At 37.2% G+C, this 27,351-nt stretch overlaps 1 protein-coding gene across 14 annotated transcripts in view; it reads left to right on the top strand.

Annotated features, from left to right (window-relative positions):
- Window positions 1-27,351, top strand: part of EPS8 (EGFR pathway substrate 8, signaling adaptor) — a 199,143-nt gene that overhangs the window by 157,613 nt on the left and 14,179 nt on the right. For 12 of the 14 annotated variants that reach the window (XM_028491054.2, XM_055085492.1, XM_028491051.2 and 9 more), the window contains 7 exons: window positions 2,441-2,589; window positions 5,211-5,394; window positions 10,054-10,187; window positions 13,892-13,991; window positions 14,824-14,967; window positions 16,098-16,133; window positions 24,433-24,655. In XM_028491054.2, coding sequence (XP_028346855.1) covers window positions 2,441-2,589; window positions 5,211-5,394; window positions 10,054-10,187; window positions 13,892-13,991; window positions 14,824-14,967; window positions 16,098-16,133; window positions 24,433-24,655 — 970 coding nt within the window. The remainder of the gene's footprint in view (window positions 1-2,440; window positions 2,590-5,210; window positions 5,395-10,053; window positions 10,188-13,891; window positions 13,992-14,823; window positions 14,968-16,097; window positions 16,134-24,432; window positions 24,656-27,351) is intronic. The other 2 variants (XM_028491058.2, XM_028491060.2) reach the window with 1 other exon arrangement.

Raw genomic sequence — 27,351 nt, 5'->3', positions numbered from 1 at the left:
GGGATCCTCCCAGACCGGGGCGCGAACCCGGTTCCCCTGCATCGGCAGGCGGACGCGCAACCACTGCGCCACCAGGGAAGCCCCCGTGATTTTTTTTAAAGGGTAAGAATGGTAACTGTGAAGCAGATAAATTTCACTAATTTGATTTAGAGCCTATGAATACCATGGTCATTGAGTTCTTTAATCTTTATAAAAAATGGAGCAAATTCAAGCATTTCTCCTAGGTTTTGCTTGATTATCAGAAAAAAATGAGACAAAGAATCCAAGTAACAAAAAGGGATAAATCTCATCATTCTTTCCCCAAGGGTAACTAGGCAAGACCTGAAGTAGAATATGAAATGAATATTGCTTACAAACATAGGAAAGTACATAACCTTATCAGCATGAATGTCAGAACTGGGTGATAAGCAATTGGAAGGTGAAAGTCCAAGCCTACATCAGTAATTTATGAATGCTTCCGTATGTTGTTGCTATAAATAGAGTATCCTATTTCTACTTGTTTAGTTATTGTTGAATAATTGTTGCTTTTTAAGGTCTTTTAAAAATTAGATCAAGGCCATCCATATGCAAAGAAAGTGATGCTAGCTCATTAACAAAATTTGTATTCTTTATTCTTCAGCACATTTGATACTATCTTAGTTTGAGTGTTAGGAAGTATTGTTTATAAAGCAGTTTTTGCCACCTCTTCTCATTCCTTTCACAAGTCTTTCACAGATCATAAGTAGATATCTAGACACTACACAGAGTAGAACAGTGGGACTGGTTTCCCTAACACACAAAAATTAGTCTTTGTGATCAGGCTATGTATCTGAGAACATTGCTTTATTTTATATTTTCTTTTCCCAAAAATGACTCCTTATTAATGGTCTCCCAAACATAGTACTTCTATTGCTTCTTTTAAGATTCTGTCTGCGGAGTCCCAGACATTTCACTTGGACGAGAGAGATGGAAAGGAACATTAATTCAGGGCCTGCTACCAGTCAGACAAAATTTAGTGGCTTTAAACCTTGTGAGTCCCTCCCTGTATCCTCAGCATCTCCATGCAAGCGTACCCACAGCACCTATGCAGGCATAGGTGCCTACTTACATTCTTCAGAGGGAACTATGGCCCATAGCCTTTTATTTACTTTCCTTTGTTCCATTCCCTATTCCCACTGTTAAACCGGAGAGCGTTAATATTTCTTTACTTCTTTACTATCCCTCTCAGTTATTCCTGCCTATTTATTAGAGCTTATAGGGCTTGGACGTTAAAAAAAAAATCACTATGCCAGGCTTTCAGGGTAGGTTTTGTTCTCAAATAAGGGTCTACCCACCTCCTTTATCCTTCATCTTTTCTTTCACTTATTCTCATTCATTCCCCTAACCCTGTGTCTTCTGCAGTTCAAAGTCAGATAAGTTTTGGTCCAAGTTCTCAAGGGAGGAGAACTGAAAAATAAGGCCCAAGTTACAATGGCATGTGTAGCTGATATGCATGCTTGAGGACCCCAGCGTGCCTCAGAATTACACTGTGGGGTTAAGAAGGGCTTCTCAGAAGAGGTGGTACCCGAGGAGAGTTCTATTTAAAATGATGAGGAAGGGCCTTCTGGGGGCTGGGACACAGCATGTGCGAAGACAGGGGAGTAAAACAGCATAGCAGGCTCAGCACACCTGGATGACTGGAGAGAAACTGACTCTTGGTCTGGAGCCATTCAAAAAAAATAAATCCCTTTATTCTTGTGCCGTATCTCTGGGAAGGTGAGATTTTTATAAAAGGGCTCTGGTTTCTGCTCTAGGAGATTACCATTCCTTAACCAGGAAATAGCCCCTGAATAATAAAATTGGAGCAGCTTTCAGACATCTACTTATCATCATTTTGCTTATCAGAGAGTTGCACCTGTTTATTTGTTTTTGCTAATCATTAAGTTATCTTTTTAAAATCAGAGCAATTTCCTAGAATTAAATTCTGGGAAGAAATACCGTAGATTCAGAGGACCAGTTCTCATCTTTCTCTCACCTTTCTCTCTGGATCCCTTTATTTTTGTATGTCTTTATAGGCACAGCCATAGACTCAACTCGAGCCTTGTTTCTCCCTAAAGTACTCATTTCCGGAACCATATTTGTCAAGTTTGACATAATAGATTTTCCAGTAGAAATACATATATATTTTTTAAGGCAGCGATCGTTAAACCACCTGACTTAGAATTCTCTGGATAGCCATTAGTACTTTCCAGGGAAAGTACAGTCATATGAAGCCAATAGATAGATCCTGTGAAAGTTGTTAAACTATTAACATTTCATTTTAGATTATTAGGCACCATTGGGCTGGAAAGATCTGGATGAAGATTTAATTTGAGTATATAAAAACTGCTTGTTTTTATCATGGGTTTTTTTATCTACACATTTTGAAAATGTACAAATAATCATCATCTTCTTGCTAAAAAATGATTTGTTGCCATTTTAGGTTGTGCAGGCAACAGGAGGTCCTGAACTAGCCAGTTCAGTACTCAGCCCCCTACTGACTAAGGACACAATCGATTTCTTGAGTTACACTGTCAATGTCGATGAGAGGCAGCTGTGGGTGTCATTGGGAGACTCGTGGATGAAAGCCAGGTAAACATATATATGAGTCTAGCATTGAATACCTATAATACTTTAAGTATTGTTCTTTGTTTAGTACATGAATCTAGTGAGAGATTTATTTAACCTTCTATGTATGAAGGAGTAGGTGTTGTAGATGAAAAAGGCTAAACCCTTAAAAATCTGGAGGTCTAGTGGAGAACATAGAAGTGTGCAGTGTAAGATACGATGAGTACCAGGGGTGACTCATAAGTAAACTGCTGTCACTTGGCAAAATGGAGCCGTCAGGAAGAGGGTTTAGAGAGGAGGGTGCTTAGCTTTCAAAGAAGAGCTGGCATTTAACATCAACAGATAATAACACTAGTAGGTATATGTGTATAAACAAGGGTGTACATATAGTGTTTGCTAGGCACTCTTCCATGCACTTTACATAGGTTCCATTTTTATGCTATTTTACAGGTGAGGGAACTGAGGCAAAGAGAGGTTAAGTCATTTGCCCAAAGCCACACAACTCGTAAGCGACAGACCTGGGATTTGAATCCAGGCAACCTGGCCCTGAAGTAGATGTTCGTAATTATTTTGCTCAGCTGCCTTTCAGCAGGATGAGTAGGATTTCCACAAGTACGTAGCGGGGAAAGGGCCTGCTCAGTAGAGAGAGCAGCATGAGTGAAGCCATGAAGCAAAAAGTCAAGAGAATGGAGGGTAAATGTGGGTTTAGCCGGAGTATAGACTTTGGGTAGTGGGGGATTGTGGAGAATGGGGAGCATAGGAATAGTGATGATTGAGGTGTGCAAAGATGAGCAGGGCTGGGTTCAGGCTCCCAGTGTCACTCTAGGGAGCTGGAGTATGGTTCTGTAGGCTGCGGAGAGCCAATAGCTTTGTGAATAGGAGTGCGACACAGCCAGACCTTCGAAAGATCAGCCATTGAGTCTAATAAGGACATGGACAAAAGTTACTAGAGGCATGAGGCCCAAGGGACGGTAATGCAATGGTAGAGGTTCCTTATTAATCAGCATTCCCTGGGACTAGAACCATGGTGGTGGGAACGGAAAAGAGGAGGGGATAATTTTAAGAATGGTATCTCGTCAGTAAGGTGACTGTGGAAAAGAAATCACTAACAATTGCAGGATTCAAGTTTGCTGAGCCAAGCAAGTTATAAAGATATTTCTCATTTCATTATATGTGATTAAATAATTTCTGCTTTCCTCATTTATTTGAATCTTTTTATTTCTCTCACTACTTAGAGTAAATCATTCAGTCTGGTCACTTGCAAGTTTGTCTTTGTAATGCTTTTAGGCTAGCCTGAAAGTAACGGACCAATTCATTTTTTTTTTCTGCTGTTCCCCTATTGAAATATATATAAACCATTCCCAGTTATATTTTGGACTTTGGCAACTGCTTGTGTTGGGATATGGTTTACACATGGAGTGGTTTACCAAGCAGAAGATTCTTTAAGAGCACTGCAGTTGTTGCTTTTTTTTATTGAAAACATTATCTAAGTTTATTTCTGCATATTATTTATATATTAATATAGCATATTGTATCATATTTATATATCATACTATGTAAAAACTGATTAAATAGATTTTTTAAATCTGTTAGATTTATGTAGGTTATTTTATGGTAAGCCTAGGTAGGGATCTTTTCATTTTTTTTCATAAACCCTATTAAATTTATCAGATCTCATAGTACTAAAATAGTTCAGGATTTTTCATTTCTTTGTCTTGGGTTCTACCTCAAAATGAGAAAATTAATGACTGTTAGGAAAACTACATCAAAAGGAACTCATATTGTTAGCCCTTGACATGAGAAAATGGTCATTTCAGTTCCTAATTATTTAGAGTATTAGGAAATGAATATACCGACTTAAAAACTCATAAAGATAAAAAAAGAATCGTAAAGGAACATAATAACCTGAATCATTTCATCACAGAAGTATAACCTGAAGAATTAAATCATGTGTGAAAGATAAAACAACATATTTTAGCAGAGTTTAATAATGTCTCTCCCAGTTATTTTTGTGGTTCATGAGTGATTAGGAGCTTATAGGAATAAGTCTCAGAGTTACTAAGTAATGAATGGGTCATGATTATATTACAGATTAGTACTAATTTGATTTTACTGATGAAAACCTAGCTGATCCATTTAATTGATAAAATCAGTAATGTGCTTCATTTTAGGAGACTTCATAACTTAAAAGATCATGAGCCTTAAGATTGTCTGCTGTTTGTCTTTTGAAAAATACATCTCGTATCAGGAGGCTTCATGATGATGGGAGGGGAGTGATCAGAAACTACTTGATGCTGAGAGAAGCTTATGTCCTAAGTACTTACCAGACTTCTGGCTTCACATTCCGTTCTCAAATGGTCAAAGATGTATATTTATGTTAAAAGGTTGAATTAATGGAGAACTGAGGCAATATAGTGAAAGCAGATCATACAGTAGAATTCAGACTTCCTTTCATTTATCAGCATCAAATACTAGCATAAACGTGTTTACTTTCTGTGTTTGGATAGAAAGAGGGCAGACTAGGTGTGAATTGTTTTTGTTGTTATTTGTTTTTGTTTTTTCGAGGCTAGCCTTATTGAAGATGGTTTTGAGCATGGAGGTATTTCTTAATTTTGCTGTTCGTATGTCTTCATGTCCTTCTGCAGAGCAGAGTGGCCAAAAGAACAGTTTATCCCACCCTATGTCCCACGGTTCCGCAGCGGTTGGGAGCCCCCGATGCTGAACTTCATGGGGGCATCAGTGGAGCCGGATCTCTATCAACTGACTGAGTCTGTGGCGAACGCAGCAGAACATCATCGCAAGCAAGAAACGAAAAGATTATCCACAGAGGTAGTCTTTCAGTATCATCTTTTGTGGGAAGTGCAGTAATCTGTGCGTTTGTGAGTTCTCACTTTACTGATCTGAAGCTTGTTCTCAAATCAATGTCTAGATGTCCTTGCTGCTCTTAGGTACCTCTCACCTCTTTGTCATGGTGACAGTTGCTCTGTTTCCCTGTGAAGCCCAAACCCAGCCCGTATCACACCTCACAGCCTGCCAGCTCTCCTCCTTGTCCTTCGTACCAGTGCTCCTGAGCCCTGGTGATCCCGTCCTTTGGACTGTGTACTTTCTCTGCTTATCAGGGAATTGCCCCACTGCTGCTTGGCCTATTCTTTCTATTTTCCTCTCCTATCATCAGACCCTCAAGACAGTTCCTTGACCCAGGACCTTTAAGACCCTCCCAAGCAGCTCTTTCCTGAATGTCCCATTTCTTTCTTTCTTTCTTTTATTTTTTGGCCTCGTTCTAAACCTCCTGAAGTCCTATCAGCCTGGCTAGAAGGCCAAAGCTTCTCCTGGACTCCAGTCCCAGGTCCAAATGATGATTTATAACACTGTTACATCCTGAGGAGATCATAAAATATATTGTATCTTTTATGATCTTTAGTAAGCTTTAGATTGTGATTTATTGGGGGAGCAAATCGAGGGATTGAAATTGGGTATGATTATCTCTTCACATTCCTTAAAAATGATTTTTCTATGACAATTCTTGTTCTGAGAGAAAAGAAAATTAAACACTATCTAAAGCTGACCCAAACTGAGCAGGATGGTCAGAACCCAAGGAGTTAGATGAATGAGGTCTAGTTTGAAGAAGCCACAGAAAATTAATGACTAGGTCCTCCTTGAAGTCCTGTTCATTTCCTTTATTTAATTCCTTAGATTAATCTTCTCCGATCCCTGTGGGTATTTACAGTGTGGCAAATATGATATCAAGGAATGAATTAGGAAACTAGAGTATATCCTCACTTTTAGGGGAGAAACATTTATATAAATTAAATTTCTTAAAATCGTTTTTCGACAATAGCCATAGTGTTATAGAAGATTGGTTAAATTCTGAAACTTTAAAAATAAAGCAAATATACTTCTCTGAAAGTAATATTTTCCTGCTGTAATTGTTTTTTCCTCTGGCTTCATATAATGGTACAGGTGGATTCTGTAACTGCCCTTCCCTCTAACTGAGTGATTAAGAAGGTGACCTCACAGTTCTGGGTGCCGGTTAGCAGACATATGTCCCTAGCTGTATTTTATAGTTCAGACCTCATCACAGTGAATTTTCCTTCCTCCTAAAGGGCAGCTTTTCTAGAGTAAAAAATGTAATCGAACATGAAATTGTGATACACTTGGCTGTTGCTATAGTTACAGCTGAGTATTTTCAAATCATAGAAATTTCTAGTTTACAGTCCTCATATCTCAAATAAGAAAATATATCCACTTTATAATGTATGCCTCAGAAATTCACTTTTGTGGGTTCTTTTTCAATTTGTTTATTTAAAGAGAGAGTAATGTGTTCTGGCTTCCAGTGTAAAAGTTTGTCTACTCTCAGAGAATAAGTAACTTTAAAAGAAGAATTATTGAAAATTCTTCCTCATAATGAGTTATCATTTTCCTGTTGTAAACTATTGTCCATTTTATGGCTTAAGCACTTATTCAGAGGTTTGAACAAAATGAATTGAAAAGCACCTGCTAGCAGTTCTATGGGGTTTTATACCTTAAGATTTTGCTGGAAAAGAGACCAAAGTAATGGTGACTTAAAAATGTGTAACACGGGCTTCCCTGGTGGCGCAGTGGTTGAGAGTCTGCCTGCCGATGCAGGGGACACGGGTTCGTGCCCCCGTCCGGGAGGATCCCACATGCCGCGGAGCGGCTGGGCCCGTGAGCCATGGCCGCTGAGCCTGCACGTCCGGAGCCTGTGCTCCGCAACGGGAGAGGCCACAACAGTGAGAGGCCCGCGTACGGCAAAAAAGAAAAAAAAAAAAAAAAAAAAAGTGTAACATGCAATCATCCCCAGAAGAGAGATTTTATTATACTTTATTGCACCTATAATAAATGCATTCAGAACAGGACTTGGGTGATTCAGGATCTGGTGGCATAGGTGACAAGGCAGGACAAATATGGGTGGCAGTACTCAGCCTCTTTCCTTCCTCTGAAGCAGCAGCCACCCTGAGCAGTGTTGTGTAGTCATCACAGTTAGTCACTTGTCATCATTTCTCTCCTCCCTTCTAATATCCCCAGTCACTCTCAGGACCCGGTGACTTCATACTGTCCGACCTCACTCTTACGTTCAGAGCTAGGCAGAAGGTGTGGGTGATTCTGTTTCCTCAACTCCTCCCTTTTATAACAGCATTTAACCAAAAAAAAAAAATGGCCTGATCATGTAGTGCCTCTGGTCTCTCCTAGGGAAGTGATAAACTGAATTAATTAAGCCATTTGTTCTTTATTTTATTTTTTAATTCCAGCTTTATGGAGGTGTAATTGACAAATAAAAATGTAAGGTATTTAAAGTGTGTATTGTAATGATTTGATATATGTATACACTGTGAGAGGACTCCACCCCATCTAGCTAAATAGCACATCCATCTCCTCACATATTTATCTGTTGTTGAGAACATTTAAGTTCCACTCTCTTCGAAAATTTTAATTATATAATACAGTGTCATCCACTATAGTCACCACATTTTTATTAGATCCTTAGACCTTATTCATTTATAGCTGAAAGTTTGTACCCTTTTACCAACCTCTCCCTCTGTCCCCCCACCCCCAGCTCTGGCAACCACTTTTCTACTCTCTGTTTCTATGAGCTTGACTCTTTTTTTTACATTCCACATATAAGTGATATCATGTGGTGTTTGTCTTCTTATTTCGCTTAGTATAATACCCTCAAGATTTATCCATGTTGTCATAAATGGCAGGTTTTTCTTCCTTCTCATGGCTGAATAATAATCCATTGTATATACATACATACCACATCCTACTTATCCACTCATCTGTGATGGACACTTAGGTTGTTTCCATATCTTGGCTATTGTGAATAATGCTGTAGTGAACCTTGGGGTTCAGAATTCTCTTTGAGATCCTAGTTTCATTTTCTTCAGTATTATACCCAGTAGTGGGACTGCTGAATCATATGGTAGTTCTATTTTTAATTTTTTGAGAAACTTCCATACTGTTTTCATAGTGGCTTCACCAATTTACATTCCCACCAACAGGGCACAGGGGTTCCCTTTTCTCCACATCCTTATCAATGCTTGTTCTCTCTTGTCTTTTTGACAATAGCTATTATCAGGTATGAGGTGATATCTCAGTGTGGTTTTGATTTGCATTTCCCTAATGATTAGTGATGCTAAGCACCCTTACATATACCTGTTGACCATTTGTATGTCTTTGGAAAAATGTCTTTTTAGTTCCTCTACCCATTTCTTAACTGGATTATTTGCTTTTTGCTATTGAGTTGTATGTGTTCTTTATATATTTTGGATATTAACCTCTTATCAGATATATGATCAGGTATACGATTTCTCCCATGCTATAGATTGCCTTTTCACTTTGTTGCTGGTTTAAGCTAAGGTATTTAAATGGTAAAAGTTGTTTATCTGTATTTGTGTGTTAAGTGCAGTATCCTGATATATATTCCACAGGAGTAATGTAATGTGGGTACTTTGACATCAAGAGCAGTCCATTGGAGACACCTCACCCACACTGTCTGTGGATGAACTCAGCCCTACTCCTTCCAACTTTGTCATTTGAATTAACTACAGTAAATGTGCACTCAGAACTTTTCTAAAACATTCCCAATTTCAAATATTTTGTCCCAGTGAATCCATAAACAACTGAAATAGCCAAGGAATTCCAACGCTTTAGGGTCTGTTGTGCATCCACCATACTTCATTTTACATAAGGAAACAATACAAAATTCATAGATGAACTTTTTTGGTTTCTTTGTTTTGCCCCATAGCTTTAAAGCCATGCTGCTTAATGGGACCCATAGATTTCGGTTCTCCCTCCTGGTAGCCCATTAGGCTCATGTCTGTGTTGTGTTAACTGCGAAGAGAAGTGACTCCAGCTTTGTCTTATCCTGGACTATTGACTGTCAAGATCAATGTGTTTTTGCATTTCTGTGTTTTCCTTAACAGTAAATCTGATAATAGTGCTGACATTTAAAAAAAATAAAAAATAGTGTCCATGTACATTTAAAAAATGAGAATAATGAGAGAGGGTGGTATAATTTTAACACATAGAGTTCAGATGATTTGCATGTGATAGTATTTACTTTGCTAGGGTGGTAAAGGTCTGTTTCTTAAACATAGAAAGCAAAAGTTAAGGGTTTTATTGTTGCTGTTTTTAAACCAGTTTTATTTTATACAAGCTGTTAAAATAAAGTCTGCCTAATACCAAAATCACCTATTACTGAAATTCCAGAGGAAAGAATTTATTGCTTTTATACAATAAAAGCATTGGATATTTCTGGAATTAAGATTTAGTCTTTGCACTAATTACTTTTCTTATTATAAATAGGTCTTTGACAAAAACCCTCATTTCATAGTTTATTAACATATAATGGTCAATCACTTGAAAATGAAACTGACCACAGTGTAGTGGAGGGTTCTTGTTAGCTGACATCAGTGCTCATTCGAATAGTATTGGTGATTCTTTAATCTTTCCTCCTCTGTCTTTCAGCACTCCAGTGTATCAGAGTATCCTCCAGCTGATGGGTACGCAGTATTCAATAACATTTATGGAAGAGGGCCCCATCTGGACCAAGGGGAAGCCGCTGTTGCTTTTAAGCCAACTCCTCATCGCCATGTAGATAGGTAACATTTCATGGGCATCATTTGGAGAGCTGTGGATGATTATCTCTGGTTTAGTGCAAATAGAGGTGCTAGTGTCTGCACTGTTCACTACTTCTTTGAGCTTTCCACCTATTAATTGTTTGTTAAAGTTTCAGTTGTTCCTTTATAGAGCTGGCTTTGATGAGCAAAGTCTCCAGTCTATAATTCTAACTTAGTGCAAATGCCATTGGATGACTTTCCATTTTTTAAAAGATGCCTCTGACACAATCTGTGAATTAAGAAGAAGAATTGTTTTGAAACTCTCTAGTTTGTACCAGATGGTCTCTAAGGATCTTTCCAGCTCTGTAACTTTTAAAGGAAATAATTTCCATCTTTATCTCCCCCAATAAAAACAAACAAACCTTCCTTTAGATAGAAGTATTTAAACTAAGTATAAACTGAATATTTAAACAGAATCAATGCCTTATTTGCCATTTTTACCATTTCATTTTTTATATTCACTTTCCAGTTTTACATTTCATTTATTTTCTCATATTTTTCTCTCTCCAAAAATTCAATATAGGCAAAAATGGAGAATTGAGATGGGGAAGAAATAAACTGAATTGAAATAGGGTCACTTTTTCAATCTTGTTTGCAGTGTAAACTGCATGTGAGGTTTACATAGAGGCCAACGCATACACATAAGACAAAGAAAAAAGGTGAAATATTGATAACAAGGATATGGGAGAATGATCATTAAGATGAAGTGGGGTAGAGAGCTTGTCCTACCCCACTTTGAGGTACTTTCCTACCTCAAAGCCTGTCTTACTATGAGTGTTACATGCCCTTAATTTCTCTTCAGTATATTCTTTTCTTAATAGAATCTAAAGAAGGTGGGATTTTAAATTTTGGGTTTTTGTCAGGAATGATAACAGAGGTAATACTTAAGTAAAATGATGTGGAAATTATACAGTTATTATTCTAAGGGCACCAGTAACATATTAAATTTGGTACAAAGAAAAGTCGGCAATGAATAATACATTTTGAAAATGCCAACATATGAAAAAAGTTTGAATTGTAGATTCAATTTTTAGGAGATACAGGTGAAAATCCGTTTTGAAGTTTAAAAATTATTCCATGGAAATTCTTCTTGAGAAACTTGTTCCTCATCCTAGTACTTTCTTTTTCCTTTTTTTCTGTCTTAGCTGTCAGTATTCTAGAAATTATTTCAGATTAGTGAAGGAAATTCTATGAAGGGATATTCAAGTATATAGATCTTAAGACTGTCAATATTTAGCCAGAGAAATAATTGTTTTTAAAGGAGTAAATTGTATATCTCAGTTGCCTTTATGGGTCCAATTTCTCCCCTGGGCTATTATAATAGGAGCTGGATAGTTTAATAGACACCTGGATCATTGATGTTGCTAAGAAAATTTGTCATAATTATTGAAAAAACTGTCTGAAAGTTCTGGTCTGATGTGTAATACAGAGGTTTGGAATTTGTTTTTACAGTAATTATTATTCATCTTAAACTCTATTACATGCCAGGAATGCAGTAAATACCATATGAAGTATATTCACTCTTCAGTGAAATTACAGTGTCATTTAGGGAAACCACCTATTGAATTTAGCACCCTCACCTTTGATGGATTATAGTTTACTGCTATTCATAAGCAATTCATGTTTTAGAGAAGTCTCAGATTATTGCCATCTCTGTGTCTACTCTGTATCAGGTGGGTATCTATAACTCCAAGTCAGAAATGGAGACCGTGCATTTTGATACATTCTAGATCTCTTAAGAAACTTTGGTACATCTGAAAAATTACAAAGTGTGATTTTCAGATTGATAACTATGGTCAGTGTCATACCCACATTTAATCTATAGAGGGCAAGAAACTATAAACCATAAATATTTGTAAATTCTAAAGCATTTTGTAAGTATATGCTGGGCAGTCACTTCTGAGACATGCAAGATAGCAAAGACTTCAATGAGAACTACAGTCAACTTTTCTTTTAACCAACCCATTGATTCATATACACAGTGGCAGAGAGTTATTCTTCCCTTTGCTAAACAGTACATTCAACTCTCTGTTATCAGCAGTGATTTGGAGAGAAGAACATGAGGGAGGAGAGGAACATAGAAAACTGAAGTTACTACTGGTTTGCTAACCTTTGGAGTGATTGAAACACGTTTATCCTCCTCAAATGAAATTTTAATGGAACGTGATCATATAAAACTAGAGATAGGGGTAGGAAATCCATGGAACACGGTTTAAAATTTATTATTATTAATAATATATAATAATTATTTGGCCATAATTTCACTTTTTCCACATTTTCTTAGGTTTTTTGTTTTTTGTTTTTTTTCTGTGGTACGCGGGCCTCTCACTGCTGTGGCCTCTCCGGTTGCGGAGCACAGGCTCCGGACGCGCAGGCTCAGCGGCCATGGCTCACGGGCCCAGCCGCTCCGCGGCATGTGGGATCTTCCCGGACCGGGGCACGAACCCGCGTCCCCTTCATCGGCAGGCGGACTCTCAACCACTGCCCCACCAGGGAAGCCCCTTGGTTTTTTAATACACCAAAAATTGCCAGTATGGTTTACAGGCTATGATTTTCCTTTGTTCCTGTTTCTCTTCTCCTGGAGTTACTATCCAAGAGGTAGCAGATTACCTACCTTGATGACAAGATATACTGTGCCCACAACTGTCCTGCAGTCCCCGCTGTGACTCAGTATTCCAGACGATCTTGGTGGGCCCCAAGCAGAATGGCCACTTGACAGAAGAAGGATGACCAAACATCATTACTGCCTTCCTGCTTTTTCTCTCACAGAGGAAATGTGGGAATGTAAATGGAGGAGAAGATTAGGGAGTAAAATTAGTTAAAAAATAATTAAAGTTATAATTTCATTATTGAAATGAAGAGAATATTATTATGTTGTTGATATACCAGGTTTTATTATATTATATAAAAGTATTTTAAAATTATGTTGTTAAATCTATTAACATTTAATGATTTAATTTAATGGTCATTTAATGATTAAAAGAAGTATTTTGTTTTTAAATAAAGTTTTCTTTTTTAAAAAAATACACCTGTTCTTACTCTTAAAATAAGTTTATAGTAAATTAATTAATTAACAAATTAACTGAGAAGTGTTATTGCTCTTGTACTTAATCCATACCTTCCTTTGCAATTTGGATAACTGGACAAAGCTTTCCTGAATATTGGCACTTAGTCATAATTTTTTCATATATATTTGGTTAATGAATTGAAGACATTGCTTGAATTAGTGAAATCAACATATAATTTAAATGACCACTTTGAACATTATCTTTAGTCTCCTATACTTCTATGAAAAATGGTAACATTGACCATTATCCTCATTCTTTCATGGTAGAAATGCTGGTTAACAAAACAATATCCAGTATTTTGGATATTAGATTTAATGGACAAAGATTTCATAGATTTGCATTCTAGATTTGGCTTAGCACTAACTAGCTTTGTAATTTTGCATTATTTATTTTTACTGTAGCCATAGTTTGTTCATTTTAATGGTAGAATCTCCAAAATATAATAAAATTAAGTACTCATATTCTCATACTCTGTAAAATATAATAAAATTAACTACTATCTCAATAACTTGTCCAAATGGTTTCTGGTAGGCATTGGCTTGCCTTGGTGTTTTACTTTTGCTTTCAGCCTTTAGGAAAAGCTAGCAGAGTGATTATCTTTTTTCTTTCTTTTTGTAGAAATTATGATCTACAACCCAAGAAATATGCCAAATCCAGGTATGACTTTGTGGCAAGGAACAACAGTGAGCTCTCAGTTCAAAAGGATGATATTTTAGAGGTAATAGAATTTTACCTTTTTTATACTCTTAATAAAGTGAATTTATTGTATTCCTTTTCTGGTATATATCTAAACTTTCCTCAAAGAAATGCTGAGGTCAAGAAATTATTCTTCAGTGTTATTTTGTTTTACCAAGGATACACAGCATATTATAGATACCTATATCTATTTGGGCAGGGAAGCTGCTTTATCTGTTTTTTTGTTTCTTTAGGGGGTGGGGTTGGATTTCTTGGCTTACTTTGCCCTCTTCCTTCTTCTGGCCTTTGTTCATTCTGGAATCAAGGCTGGTTATCACTTCACATGTAGATGCACCATAATATTTTAATAAGAGAAAACATTTCCTCCTTCCTGTTTTAGTACCCTTGCACAAATGTAACCAGCAGCGAGTGTGCTAATGGTTTGGGGAATAATCTACCATGACTCTCAAATTTCTTTCTTCAGTTATAATTGAGACTTCATCTTCTTTAATATATAATATGGCATAGTTACAATAGTAAAAAAAATGTTTGTATACCTTTCCTCTCTATTCTAAGGATGGGAGACAGTAGACCTTTTCCAAGTAACTCATCTTAAGTACTTCAAATACCGCAAATAGCTAAGCATTCTTGGGAGGTAATATGGACCTTGGGTAGAGTGGTACCAAAGCTGTTCTATACTAGTAATTGTAATTCTTAGTGTAATTCCTGACAGTCATTTAACCCACAGTATGTTGATGTTGGGTCAGCGTATTAAAAGTGAAAACATTTTCTTGGTCTAAGAATAAAAATCGAACTTCCTTCATAGTTTGGTTTTGGTACGGAAATGCCGCCTTTATTTTCTTGCATGATGACAGATCCTTGATGATAGGAAGCAATGGTGGAAAGTTCGAAATGCAAGCGGAGATTCCGGATTTGTGCCAAACAACATTTTGGATATCGTGAGACCTCCAGAGTCTGGATTAGGGCGCGCTGATCCACCTTACACGCATACCATACAGGTAATTACAATTTTTGAGCAAAATTTAACTTTTTCGAATTTTCAAATTCATCTTTCCTAAACAGGACTTAAACACTTTTTATGTATTAGTCATTTTGCGATTTAATTGATTGTATAATTTATACCTTTTTCCTAAGGCAACGGGAGGACAGTGGCCAGGGACATAAGGAAGAATTATACATATGTTTTCCTGATTTACTTCTTCAGGAAATTGCTCAAAATGTTTCTCAGTGACTGTTCGTCTGAATGCTATTTTCTTCTACCCTATAATATTTTTGACATTTGGAGAAATAGTATTTCTGCCTCTCTACTCTTACCCAGAGCCCTCCTGCCCAAGGGGCCTGATAGAGGATGGCACTGAGACAGTGGCTGGAGTGTCTACCAGTTCATCTTCACCAGCCTTTGCTCTCATCCTCTATATAGACTTTGATTATAGCCTGTTTGCTTTCAACTTTCCAACTACCGAATCCTAATCCTTTTTTAAAAACTACCTTCACATGGTAGACCCTCCATCCAATTTTCAGCGCCATTATCTTTCTTCAGGTGTGGTAATCACAGAGACCAGGGCCACCGCCATGTGCCTTTGAATCTGTGACAGGATCTCTAGAATCACACCTGCCAGCAGAGACGGAATGGATGGACTGTCCCATGCTTAGCCTCTGAACCTGTGGTAGCTACTTTCTCATGCCCCCAGGAAAATTCTTTTCATTTTCAGAATCTTGAGCAAAAGATCACATATGACCCCATAATAATGTCATAAATTTGCGCAGAAGCTGAAACTGCATAGAATATGCAGTGAAATAGTGAAATTTCATGCCTAGGCTTAGTAAAATGCAGACTGTCCAAATCTAGAACTGTGGTCACGTGCTGCCATGACCATTCTGTAAGGACTTCTGCCTCCTCACGGCATTCAAGCCCAGCGCGGGCCCTGCACTTATCCAGAGAGAATTCTGGCCTTATTAGAATTCGAGAATCAAGGAAACATTTAAAATAAAGAATTGATGTACAATTTATAGATCTTGATAACTTAAAGTGGTGGCAGTGGGAATTCTGTTTGCTGTGCTTATGTTTGGGCTGGCCTGATGTGCATATATATTATGTACTTATTTTATGTTCATCGTTTGTCATTAGCTATTGATGCCAAAGAAGGAGTTTGAGTTATTCAAGGTATGGTCTACTCCATTTCCCGTGGATTTTTGAAGTGAATTCTCTAACTTAGACTTAATACCTTTTTCTTTCCTAAGTTCTTTCTTTTCTGATTTTTGTGATGTGGTTACCTGACATAATATAGGCTTCTGTCTGGTTTGTAAATACCAATTCTTTGTGTTCTTTCCTATAGAGGTTTTCACTGAATGCCTTAAGCAGTGTTAAAGAGTGTATGCCTAAACCAGTGATGGAGTGCATACCCTTTGAGCTATATGAACTGTTTTTAATATTTAACTCATGATAAACAGTAAGAAGGACTATTTACAGAGGATATCCCTGGTTGTTGTATGTGAGCAGAAGCCCAATTTTATATATAAAATGTTAGAAACACTTAGCCAAATTTGTTTTTATTTGTGTGCATGCTTTCTAGGAATGGCAAACTCCCATAAAATAAGATACCTAAAACTTGCAAATACTAACGTGAATTCTAAGTATTCTCCCCACCTGAGATTTCCTAGGGAATTTAACCTCTCTTACCTTTCCTGTTTACTGTTCAGTCTTGTTTTTTTCTTCAATTTAGATTCCCGGCTTGGGCCATAAGTTGACTTTTCTGTTTAAAGGTTGCTTCTGTGTAAAGCTGAACCAAAACTAGTAATACATATCATAGGTAGAGTACTTTTTGAGAACATAAAATTATTTCTCCTTTCTTGAACAGAGCCTCAGCTTATATTTTTGTCAACTTTGGCAAAACCAAGAAATTTTTTAAGTGCTCACAAGTTTCAGGAGTTTGTTTGGCTACTTTATGTAAATAGAAGCTTGTAGGGATTGCTTGTTCGGGCTGTTTCCTTTTAAACATTTCAACACTATCTGACTGTCTGCTAAAATTTTCTGGATACAGCTCTAAATGCAGTGATGTACGTAGAAATGTGTGTAGAAGCTGTGTGTGTGTGTGTGTGTGTGTGTGTGTGTTTAGGTTGAAAGCTCTACTTTTAAAAGGTATTAAAAACAATCTACTTTTTAACACCTCCTGAAATATTTGGTCTCAGCCCAACAAAACCACCAAAATCTTGTAAAATTTTAAGAAGCAAGCTTGAGAATCTGCTATCTGTTATCTGGCATAAATATGACCCTAAAAGGATTCCTATTCTCAAAGCATTTATAACACACCCAGAAAAAAATGACTAGATAGAATAAGATGGGAAAAAAATCACTCTCAGAAATATATGCCAATTATTTTATATCTCTACAACAGCGTTACCAGACACTTTTATCTAAAATATCTAAAGAAAAATCCTGCGGCTTATTTCAGAATGACAGTAAAGATACCACCATATTTCTGTAGATTTAGGTAATCCTAACACCCTAATTTCATAGAACTCCACTGGATTACAAGCATATCAAAAGCGATTCTATGTCTTACTTACCTTTTCATTCATTCACCCCACAAATATGTATTGAGTGCCAGCATCTCGCACTTGATGAAAAGAAAGACAGAAATCCTAGGACTGAGCAGTTCCTCCATTAAAGGCTGCCTCCCAGAATCAAATATCCAGGCCATCTGCCCTGGCTTTGCCCCTCCCTTTGTGTTTGTGTATCAGGAGCAGTGACCCTCTCTCTGCTCAGAAGTGGCTGACACTTTTTGCCCCATCTCATCCATCCAGTGACATCAAAATTTTACGGAAGTTTAAAGAAACTTCTCACGAAAACATTTTGGATCCCTGTACTGTACTACAGAAAGATGCTTAGACTGTATGCCACGTCCTTTAAGGACTTCACAAATACCAGTATATTTAATTCCTACAACAACCTTGTGAAGTAGGCACGTTTTATATATGAGGAAAATTAGGTACAGAGAAGTACCTTGCCCACAGTCACACGGCCGCATGAAGCCAGAGTGGGGTCCCAGGACTCTGGAATCAGAACCTATGCTCTGATATGCTCGACTGTCATGCGGAATAGTGCTTAGAAAAGAGGCGCTGAATTCCTTAACTTGGAATATCTGGTTTTCCTTAATTTACAATAATCTTTTGATGTTCCCAACTACCTGCCCTTTGTTACAAAACTTCTATATAACCTGGCTTCCCCACTTGCCTCCTACAAGCAGTTCTCTTAGGGTTACTTGAGGTGCTGCCTCCCAGGCTTGAAGTCCTAAAAATTTCTGCTGAATAAAATATAACTCTGAAAAAAAAAAAAAAAAGACTGATATCCCATTTTGTACAGACATACAGTTTTTCACCGTATGAATGCCTAAAGTGACACTTTCTCAGAATAGGTTTACCTTGCACTGTACTGTGATCAAAGTTGATCTGATCAGTCATCACCCTTGGAATTGGATTTTTGCTTTATTCCTCCATCACTTGGGTTTCATTAATTCTTTCATTTTTTAATCATTTAAGAAAATAATCCAAACTCGGTAATTCACTTAGAAAGTAGGCTTTTTTGGAATGGTGGGCATGGGGAATTAGATGTGAACGATTTCCACGTAGCATCTACAAGTCACCAAATTTTAAAAAGCCACAGACTTAGGACTGTTAGTTTCATACACTTACATCTCCTGTAAATAAATATGTAGAAATAATGGCAGTTGCTGGGGGAAGGGCACAAGAGCAGCCCTTGCCTGCAGTTCGCACACTGTTGGTTAGAGATTCTCTGCGGTTGGCAGGGATGCTCATACCTGGCACCAGTCGCCAATAGGTGTTGAATTGCCACCCGATGTCCCTGCGAGTCCAGGCTATTTAATATCCTCACATTTGGAGTGAGTTTTTACAGCTCAGTAAAGACCACCGTTCCCACCGAAAGTGTTTTTCACCAGGGTTTCAGCAAAGTTTTAAAAATGAAGGGGAGGGAGGTAACAAAGAATTTTCGAAAGATGTGGAACATAAAAAAAAATAGATTGGTTGAAACCACAGGGACAAGGAAGTAAATGTTTATGAGAGATTATGGAGAAATGAAGATAAATGACATATCTTTTGATGAAGATTCTGTTATAGAACATTCCAGGACTTTAGAGTACTTTTGCTGGGCAACACATGGACATCTGGACATCCAGGGTGCTTCCTGCCCACTTGGAAACTATACCTGCCACATCAAGTTTCCTGATATGTCTTTTGACTTGACTCCCTGACCTCTAGCACTTTGACTGTTAATCTACCAGAATCACCCTTTTGCCAACGTAGATTCCCATGTCGTACACCAAGAGCAGAAACCAATCCCTGCCCTTATATTATTTCCAATATCCTCAGAGGCTTGACTAAAGAACTCTTTTATTTATTATTAATTATGAAGTCCACGTACTTATTATAGATATGCTTACTCTACAGGATGCAAATAATTTTGAATGTCTGGTCATTATGGTCCTGTAAATTCAACAGAAAGTTTCCCCATTTGCTCTGTTTCCGAGCAAGAGATATTATGATATTGTGGAAACAGCTCCAGTCTAGGTCCTGGTTCACGAGGATTCTAGCCCTGGCTCTGCCACTGACTAGCTTTATGATCTTAAAGAAAGCATTTTAATTTTCTCGGCTCCAATTTGCTGAGCTGTGAAATGGAAGGGGCCAAGTTTCATGATCTCCACAATCCAGTCTAGATATAAAATTTTGTAGGGCTTCCCTGATGGCGCAGTGGTTGAGAGTCCGCCTGCCGATGCAGGGGACACGGGTTCGTGCCCCGGTCCGGGAAGGTCCCACATGCCGCGGAGCGGCTGGGCCCGTGAGCCATGGCCGCTGAGCCTGCGCGTCCGGAGCCTGTGCTCCGCAACGGGAGAGGCCACAACAGTGAGAGGCCTGCGTACCGGGAAAAAAAAAAAAAAATTGTTATTTTCTATATACATGTTAAGGTAGTCCTAAGTTAAAAGTGGAAATGTTTTTCTTCAGGTGAATAGTAGACCACTAGCACTACTAATTTTAGCTCCTGTTATGAATGCTCTGTTTTTCAAGCTCAATCCAGATATTCAGATACTGCTAGACAGAGAGGACAATTTTACTAAAGATATCTTTATTTTCATTCCAGCAGACCAACTTCCTGATAATATTCCATTCTTAAAAAAATTTTTAAAGTTAATCTTAGAACACTCTATTCATCTATTAATTAGAGGCATGGTCTTTAGACAGGGATGGTTACTTTTTATTCTGCTTCACGTGTTGACATTTTTCCAAATATTTCTTGCAATAAGTTGAATAATACCTACTATCTCTCTCTTTCCATACATATATAAATTACTGCCCCAAAGGCATATTACAGAATTATAAAATTTTCTGTTTGTTTAACTGCTTACAAGTTCAACTAAAGTTCACTAAAACACACCATGATATATATTTCCTTTTGTAAATCAGCTTAAGTTAGTCTTACAGTAAATGTAATCTAATTGTATTCTTTATAAGAATAAGATAAGCTTTATCTTAATATTTTTAAAACACAATACTCAGATACACAAATATCTACTGAAATACTCTATATGGTTTATACTGTAGTGTGAGCCTATATAATTAGTTTTCCATGGCTAGATAGTGGTGGAAATTAATTATATATTTACAAGCTCCTTCCCTGGTTGATTTGTTGGGAGGTAATCTTACTGTCAAAAACTAATTTGCTCACGGTTTCTGATATTTGATGTGAAGTATAATTGATATTACTTTAGTTCCATCTCCTATGTTAAATCTTCTCATTTGATGTGATTTGCTCCATTTTCCTAATAGCAATTACTTGGCGAGCTGTCAGAGGTAACCCACATTTGTTCCCTCAAGGCACTTCTTTTTAATGTAATTTTTTGGATTCAATCTCTGGACTTAACACCCTCCAAACGTTCCAGCTGTGCCTAGTTTTCACTGCAGAATGCCAAAGAGACTAAATTTAGAGGGAAAAATGTGTAGATTCCATTTTTAAGAACAGTTCAATTTTACTGGCTTTGTTGGGCTTGCTTGCATAAATTCCCTTCTGAAGCAGTATCTTGCACGAATCAGGAGCTTATCTACACATCTCTTTCTTTAATCCTTGAGAATTTCTACTCAGCTTTAATGGCTAAAGAAAAGTGACTCATTTGGACTTAATTATCAACAGAAAAGTACATTTTCCACAGGGTCTAGTAATTCTGACTTCTTTCAGAGAAAGAAAAAACACAAGGAGATTTTGTTTTAAGCAGAGCTTTATATTTGCGAGAGATAAAAGGCAAGAGTTAGGAAGTGACAGTGATCGTACAAAAGTACAGCCAACACCACGGTGACCCATCATCCCAGTTTGCTCACAGCTGAGGGGTTTGGAGGGTTGTGGGACTCTCGGTTCTGACGCTCGGAGAGTCCCAGGCAAACTGGGAACAGTCGGTCAAGATTTCTTTTTGGATTGGAGATTCAGCACCCTTCGTTCAGCAGAAGAAAGTTTGGGGTGGACTTCTGCTCTCCAAGACTTGCCATCAGTTGAGGGGCCATCAGTTCTCTACCTTCAGCCTGATATAACCAAGAGGCAGTAATAGCAAAAGGAGAAGAGCAGTAACTGGGTGGTAAGTAAAAGGGAGTGGAGAAGGTAGCAGGGGACAGAGCAAAGTGATTTCACAGGTCAGTCCTGATTCTCTTTCCTCCACATGGAGGATGACATCAGTTTCCGTGGAAAAGCCACCTTGGTTTCTGTTTCAGAACAGGTTATAGTGATTTGAGGAAGGCCCTTCCCCCACTTTTTCATTCCAGGGGTTGGAAGCATGAGGCAGGAAGGAGGACCAAGAAAAAGGGGAAAATATGCAAGTAAATAAAATTATGACCTAATTCATGAAAATTTTTCCTATGGTTTCTCTGTATATTATATGAATATCTAAGTCTGTAGTTCTGATAGGTTATACTGATAAAGTTGCATTATATAGCAATGACAGATGGGTGAAACAAGGCACAGAAGATTTGGCGAGCCTGTCTGCAGGCCTGATTGTGACAATAACACAGGTTTTCAGTTTTTCACAGTATTATTTGATGGCTAGCAAAACACTAGCTGTTCTTGTTTTTCTGAAAGCAAAAAATGTGAATCATATCATGGAATGCAGAGCTGATAGCATTTTTTGTTTTGTTTAAGCTTTAAAAGCAGTAATTTAAACAATGACACTTTTGAAATCCTAATGTGAGAATTCACTAACTCTTCATGAAATTATGTGCCGAGGACATTCTTGTTAAGAGTACATTGCATATACATTGATGACTTTGGTGTGTGCTAAGTATTACGTTTCGGTGATGTTTGCTGTATTTTGATTGCTCGAAATATGTTATTGGCCCAAATATAGGAACATTGTTTTGTGGATGATAATAATAATAATATAATACACTCGATTATTGAATATATTAGAAATGTTTCCAGGCCTTGAATTGCAGAGGGGTCAGCAATATCTGTTTCTCTCCCATCTAACTCCATGGCTTGCTCTGTGAATTTAACCCCTACTCCTTCCCTTCCTCTTTGCCTCTCTCCTTCTCCCTCCCATCCCCCTCCAAGAAATAGCAGCACATAAACGCTTCTTTCAGCCCTTCTCCCATCCTTGCTTCATACCCTCCCACCTTCCCCACCCACTGGCAGGTGAGTGGTGGCTTTTAAAGAGACAGCAGAGAACCAGGGCTGCTCCCCCCTCTGGTTTCCACAGGTGTTACTCATTTGCTGTGAAGGTGCCTTTGAGGGTGTGTTGTTTTTTAAGCAAGAATTACAAAGTGATGTGTGTGTGTGTGGTGTGTATTTTGATGTTTTTGATCTCTGTGGAAATTGGGAAGGCCTCTTTTAAAATCAATATGACCTTATATTTGGGCCAATTTAGAGATTAAATGTAAATACTCTTCTAGCCCAAGGACCAGATTACCAAAAGGCCTGCTTTTTGTATTTCATCTATTAATCCTGAATTTTAGAATAATTAAAATTGTGCCAGTGCAGTATCTAAACTTTACCTAAATTATAAGTCACTGCTCTGTATCTTTGATTCTGTACAAAAAATTTGCCTTTTGAGAATTTGGAACTTATTTTATTTCAGTTACTAAGATTATTTTGTTTAAAGTTTTAACTATTGTGTGTAGTTTAATAGGGAAGACGCACAAATAATATTTTATAATAGCCTAAATCATGGTTTAAAAATTACTGAAAGTTACTATACATTCTATCACATCTACCTTTTTTTAATACAAATCCCCCTGTGGACTTTTTTCCTGATAATATGCTTTTGAGGTGTAGTCGTAAACATTTTTTAAGTAATTAGGGGGTTGCTTTATTCCCATAGTAAAAAATCCAGAGGGGAGGCACATACCAGGTAGTCTCACATAATGAAAAGTCCAGGATCCTCTTAACTTTTTCTTTTTCTAAGAATTTTTCTCTTTAACTTTATTTACATGTTGTATTATGTAGACAAATTTCCTAATTTTTAATCACTTTTTATTTCTAGGTCAAACCTAGATAACTTGGTCACAATTCATTATTTTTGTTTTTATTTATTTATTTATTTATTTTTATTAACTTTTTATTTTATATTGGAGTACAGTTGATTAACAATGTTGTGTTAGTTTCAGGTGTACAGCAAAGTGATTCAGATATACATATACATGTATCTATTCTATTTCCAGTTCTTTGAAATTGTCATAGAACAATTTCACAGTCATAAACATTTAATTAAAGACCATACCATTACCCTCACCACATTCCTATTTTAACAAGGAAACTTTCTAAATTTAATAAATTAGCGTTAAAATGATGGCAGAAAGGGATATGGCTTGAAAAAATTAACAGTACTTTAAAATTACTTGTTTATTTTAAAGCATACTCCTTTTATCTACTGAAATATTACCCCTCTTCTTAACAAATTACTTGGAAACAGCAGAATTAAATACTTTTGAATATAATATACATTTAAAATAAGGAGTAAGTAATGCTTTCTGTTATTGATATTTAGGCTTCTAGTGCAGTTAGAAGTTCTTATGAATGGAAACTATAAAATAATCAGAAATCTTTTGACCTCCCCTGATCTTGTGTGATTCCAGGTTCAAATTTAGTTTTCTTGACATTTATTACTATTATTAGTACTAATGTTTGCTATTGGTGTATCCTTTTTGATTGTGAACAAATGTGTAGAATATTTTTTTAGAATATTTAAAAAATAATTTTTAATAACGATTACATCAGGTAGGATTGGAGGGTTGTGCATGTCTGTCTATACATACATATATATGTATGTATATATACTAACACACACGTATTTGCTATGGATTTGCAAGGAAGTTTACAAATAAATAGCCAACAGGGTCCTGTCAAAGTATAATTTGTTTTCCTAGCCTAGGTTTATATTTTCACAGTTCCAAATTAATAATTTGTCTTTTTATAGAAACAAAGGATGGAGTATGGTCCAAGAGCAGCTGACATTCCCTCTGCTCCATCACCTCCTCCAACACCAGCTCCTGTTCCTGTCCCCCTCCCACCTTCTGCTTTAGCACCTCTTCCTGTGTCAAAGGTCCCAGCAAATGTAACCCGTCAGAACAGCAGCTCCAGTGACAGTGGTGGCAGTATTGTGCGAGATAGCCAACGACAAAAACAAGTTCCTGTGGACCGTAAGTTTCCTAGGGAGGCAAAAAATATACAGTGTCTCCTGGGAAGTAAAAGCACTCTAAGTAAAAATTGTTTATTATTGGTTCTGCTGGTAATAAATATTATTAAATATACATAATAGTCCTTGCACAGTACTTCATAGATTGCAAAGATTTTCACCTCATTTCTCATCCTCCAAGTAATTCTGAGAAACAGGAAGTTCTGTCTACTCTCTAATGTGTGTATTTCTACATATTCCAATATATTGTGGTGATTGAATACAGACTCTAGAGCCAGACGTGCTTGAGTTTGTATAGTGAAATATCACTTGCTGGCCATGAGACTGTCAAGAATTTAATGATCCTCTGTATGCTTTAATATCTGAAAAGGGGGGGATAGTGCTATCTACTTCATAGGATAATTGTGAGGAATTCATGAAATAATGCATATAAAGCATTTAGACCAGTCGTTCTCAGCCAGGGGTGATTTTACCCCCTTCCCCTGGGGACATTTGATATTTGTCAGGAGACATATTTTGATCACAGTTGGGTGGATGCTACTGGCATCTATTATAATAGGTAGAAGTTAGGGATGTAGTTAACAATATCCTAGGATGAACGGGACAGCTTTCCTCTCCCCCGCCCCCCCCCACACAACAGAATCATCTGGCCCAAAATATCGATGGTACTGAAGCTGAAAAAGCCTGATTGATTTTAACCAATATGACACATTATAAGCAGTTAGTAAATATTTACTCTTATCGTCATCAGTATCACCATCATAGTTTTCCAGCTTCTCTTCTTGATATTTGCCATATATATATATAGTGTGTGTGTGTGTGTGTGTGTGTGTCTATATACACACACAATCACACTAGCTTAATATAATCAACCTGCCAATAGCACTTTCAAATTTGCCCTCCAAATTCAGATTTTTAGACTTCAACTTCATACTTTCATAAATTGAAGTTTTATTTTTCACGTGAGTGGTTAAATCTGGAAACCAGATTTAAATAAGTTAAAACAAAAGACCCTATGGCCAACTTTGGATTATCCTTGTTAGTACTTGAGAACAGCAGGGTGGATAATTTGAAAACTGAAGGTAATTCTAAGATAATTTTTATTTTGTTTTATCTTGTAGCATATGACTTGTCTGTTAATCTTCAAATTATGTTTTTTAAAGTATTATAAAATTACTTTGCTTTATCGATACTTGATACATAAAAATTCTTGGAAGACTAGAGCCAGGAAGATATTTCCTTAATATGATAAAAGTATATGAAGTGTATGTGTGTGTGAAGGATATTTTTCATTCTCTTAAATGGCTTCTCCTAGGGCTCAGTTCTGGGTTCTTTTCTCATATAAACGTACTTTTACTGTAGATGATCACTCTGTTTTCATTTCTTTCAATACTGTTTATACTGTTGGAAAAGGAGTGACTTGAAAATTTGTCTTCATATCAAATCTCATCTCTGGCATCCAGATACAAGTTTTTTTATTTTTATTTTTTTAATACATCTTTATTGGAGTTTAATTGCTTCACAATACTGAGTTAGTTTCTGTTGCACAACAAAGCGAATCAGCCATATGCACACACATGTCCCCATATCTCCTCCCTCTTGAGCCTCCCTCCCATCCTCCCTATCCCACCCCTCTAGGTCATCGCAAAGCACGGAGCCGATCTCCCTGTGCCGTGCTGCTATTTCCCACCAACCAACTATTTTACATTCGGTAGTGTATATATGTCCATGCTACTCTCTCTTCGCTCCAGCTTCGCCCTCCCACTCCATGTCATAAAGTCCATTTTCTATGTCTACCTCTTTATTCCTGCCCTGCAACTAGGTTCATCAGTACCATTTTATTTTTTAGATTCCATATATATGCGTTGGCATATGGTATTTGTTTTTCTCTTTCTGACTTACTTGACTCTCTATGACAGACTCTAAGTCCATCCACCTCACTACAAATAACTCAATTTCGTCTCTTTTTTATGGCTGAGTAATATTCCATTGTATATATGTGCCACATCTTCTTCATCCATTCATCTGTCGATGGACATCTAGGTTGGTTCCATGTCCTGGCTATTGTAAATAGTGCTGCAGTGAACATTGTGGTATGTCTCTTTTTGAATTATGGTTTTCTCAGGTTATATGCCCAGTAGTGGGATTGCTGGGTCATATGGTATTTCTATTTTTAGTTTTCTAAGGAACCTCCATACTGTTCTCCATAGTGGCTGTATCAATTTACATTCCCACCAACAGTGCAGAAGGGTTCCCTTTTCTTCAAACCCTCTCCACCATTTATTGTTTCTAGATTTTTTGATGATGGCCATTCTGACTGGTATGAGGTGATACGTCATTGTGGTTACCTCATTGTAGCTTTGATTTGCATTTCTCTAATAATTAGTGATGTTGAGCATCTTTTCATGTGCCTCTTGGCCATCTGTATGTCTCCCTTGGTGAAACGTCTATTTAGGTCTTCCGCCCATTTTTTAACTGGATTGTTTTTTTGATATTGAGATCCATGAGCTGTCTTGATATTTTGGAGATTAATCCTTTGTCTGTTGTTTCATTTGCAAATATTTTCTCCCATTCTGAGGGTTGTCTTTTTGTCTTGTTTATGGTTTCCTTTGCTGTGCAAAAGCTTTTAAGTTTCATTAGGTCCCATTTGTTTATTTTTGTTTTTATTTCCATTACTCTAGGAGGTGGATCAAAAAAGTC

Source organism: Physeter macrocephalus, chromosome 6 (genome assembly GCF_002837175.3).
Source record: "Physeter macrocephalus isolate SW-GA chromosome 6, ASM283717v5, whole genome shotgun sequence".
NCBI classification, from domain to species: Eukaryota; Metazoa; Chordata; class Mammalia; order Artiodactyla; family Physeteridae; genus Physeter; species Physeter macrocephalus.
The sequence above is the reverse complement of the archived record's forward strand: the minus strand, read 5'-3'. Positions and strand labels throughout refer to the sequence as shown.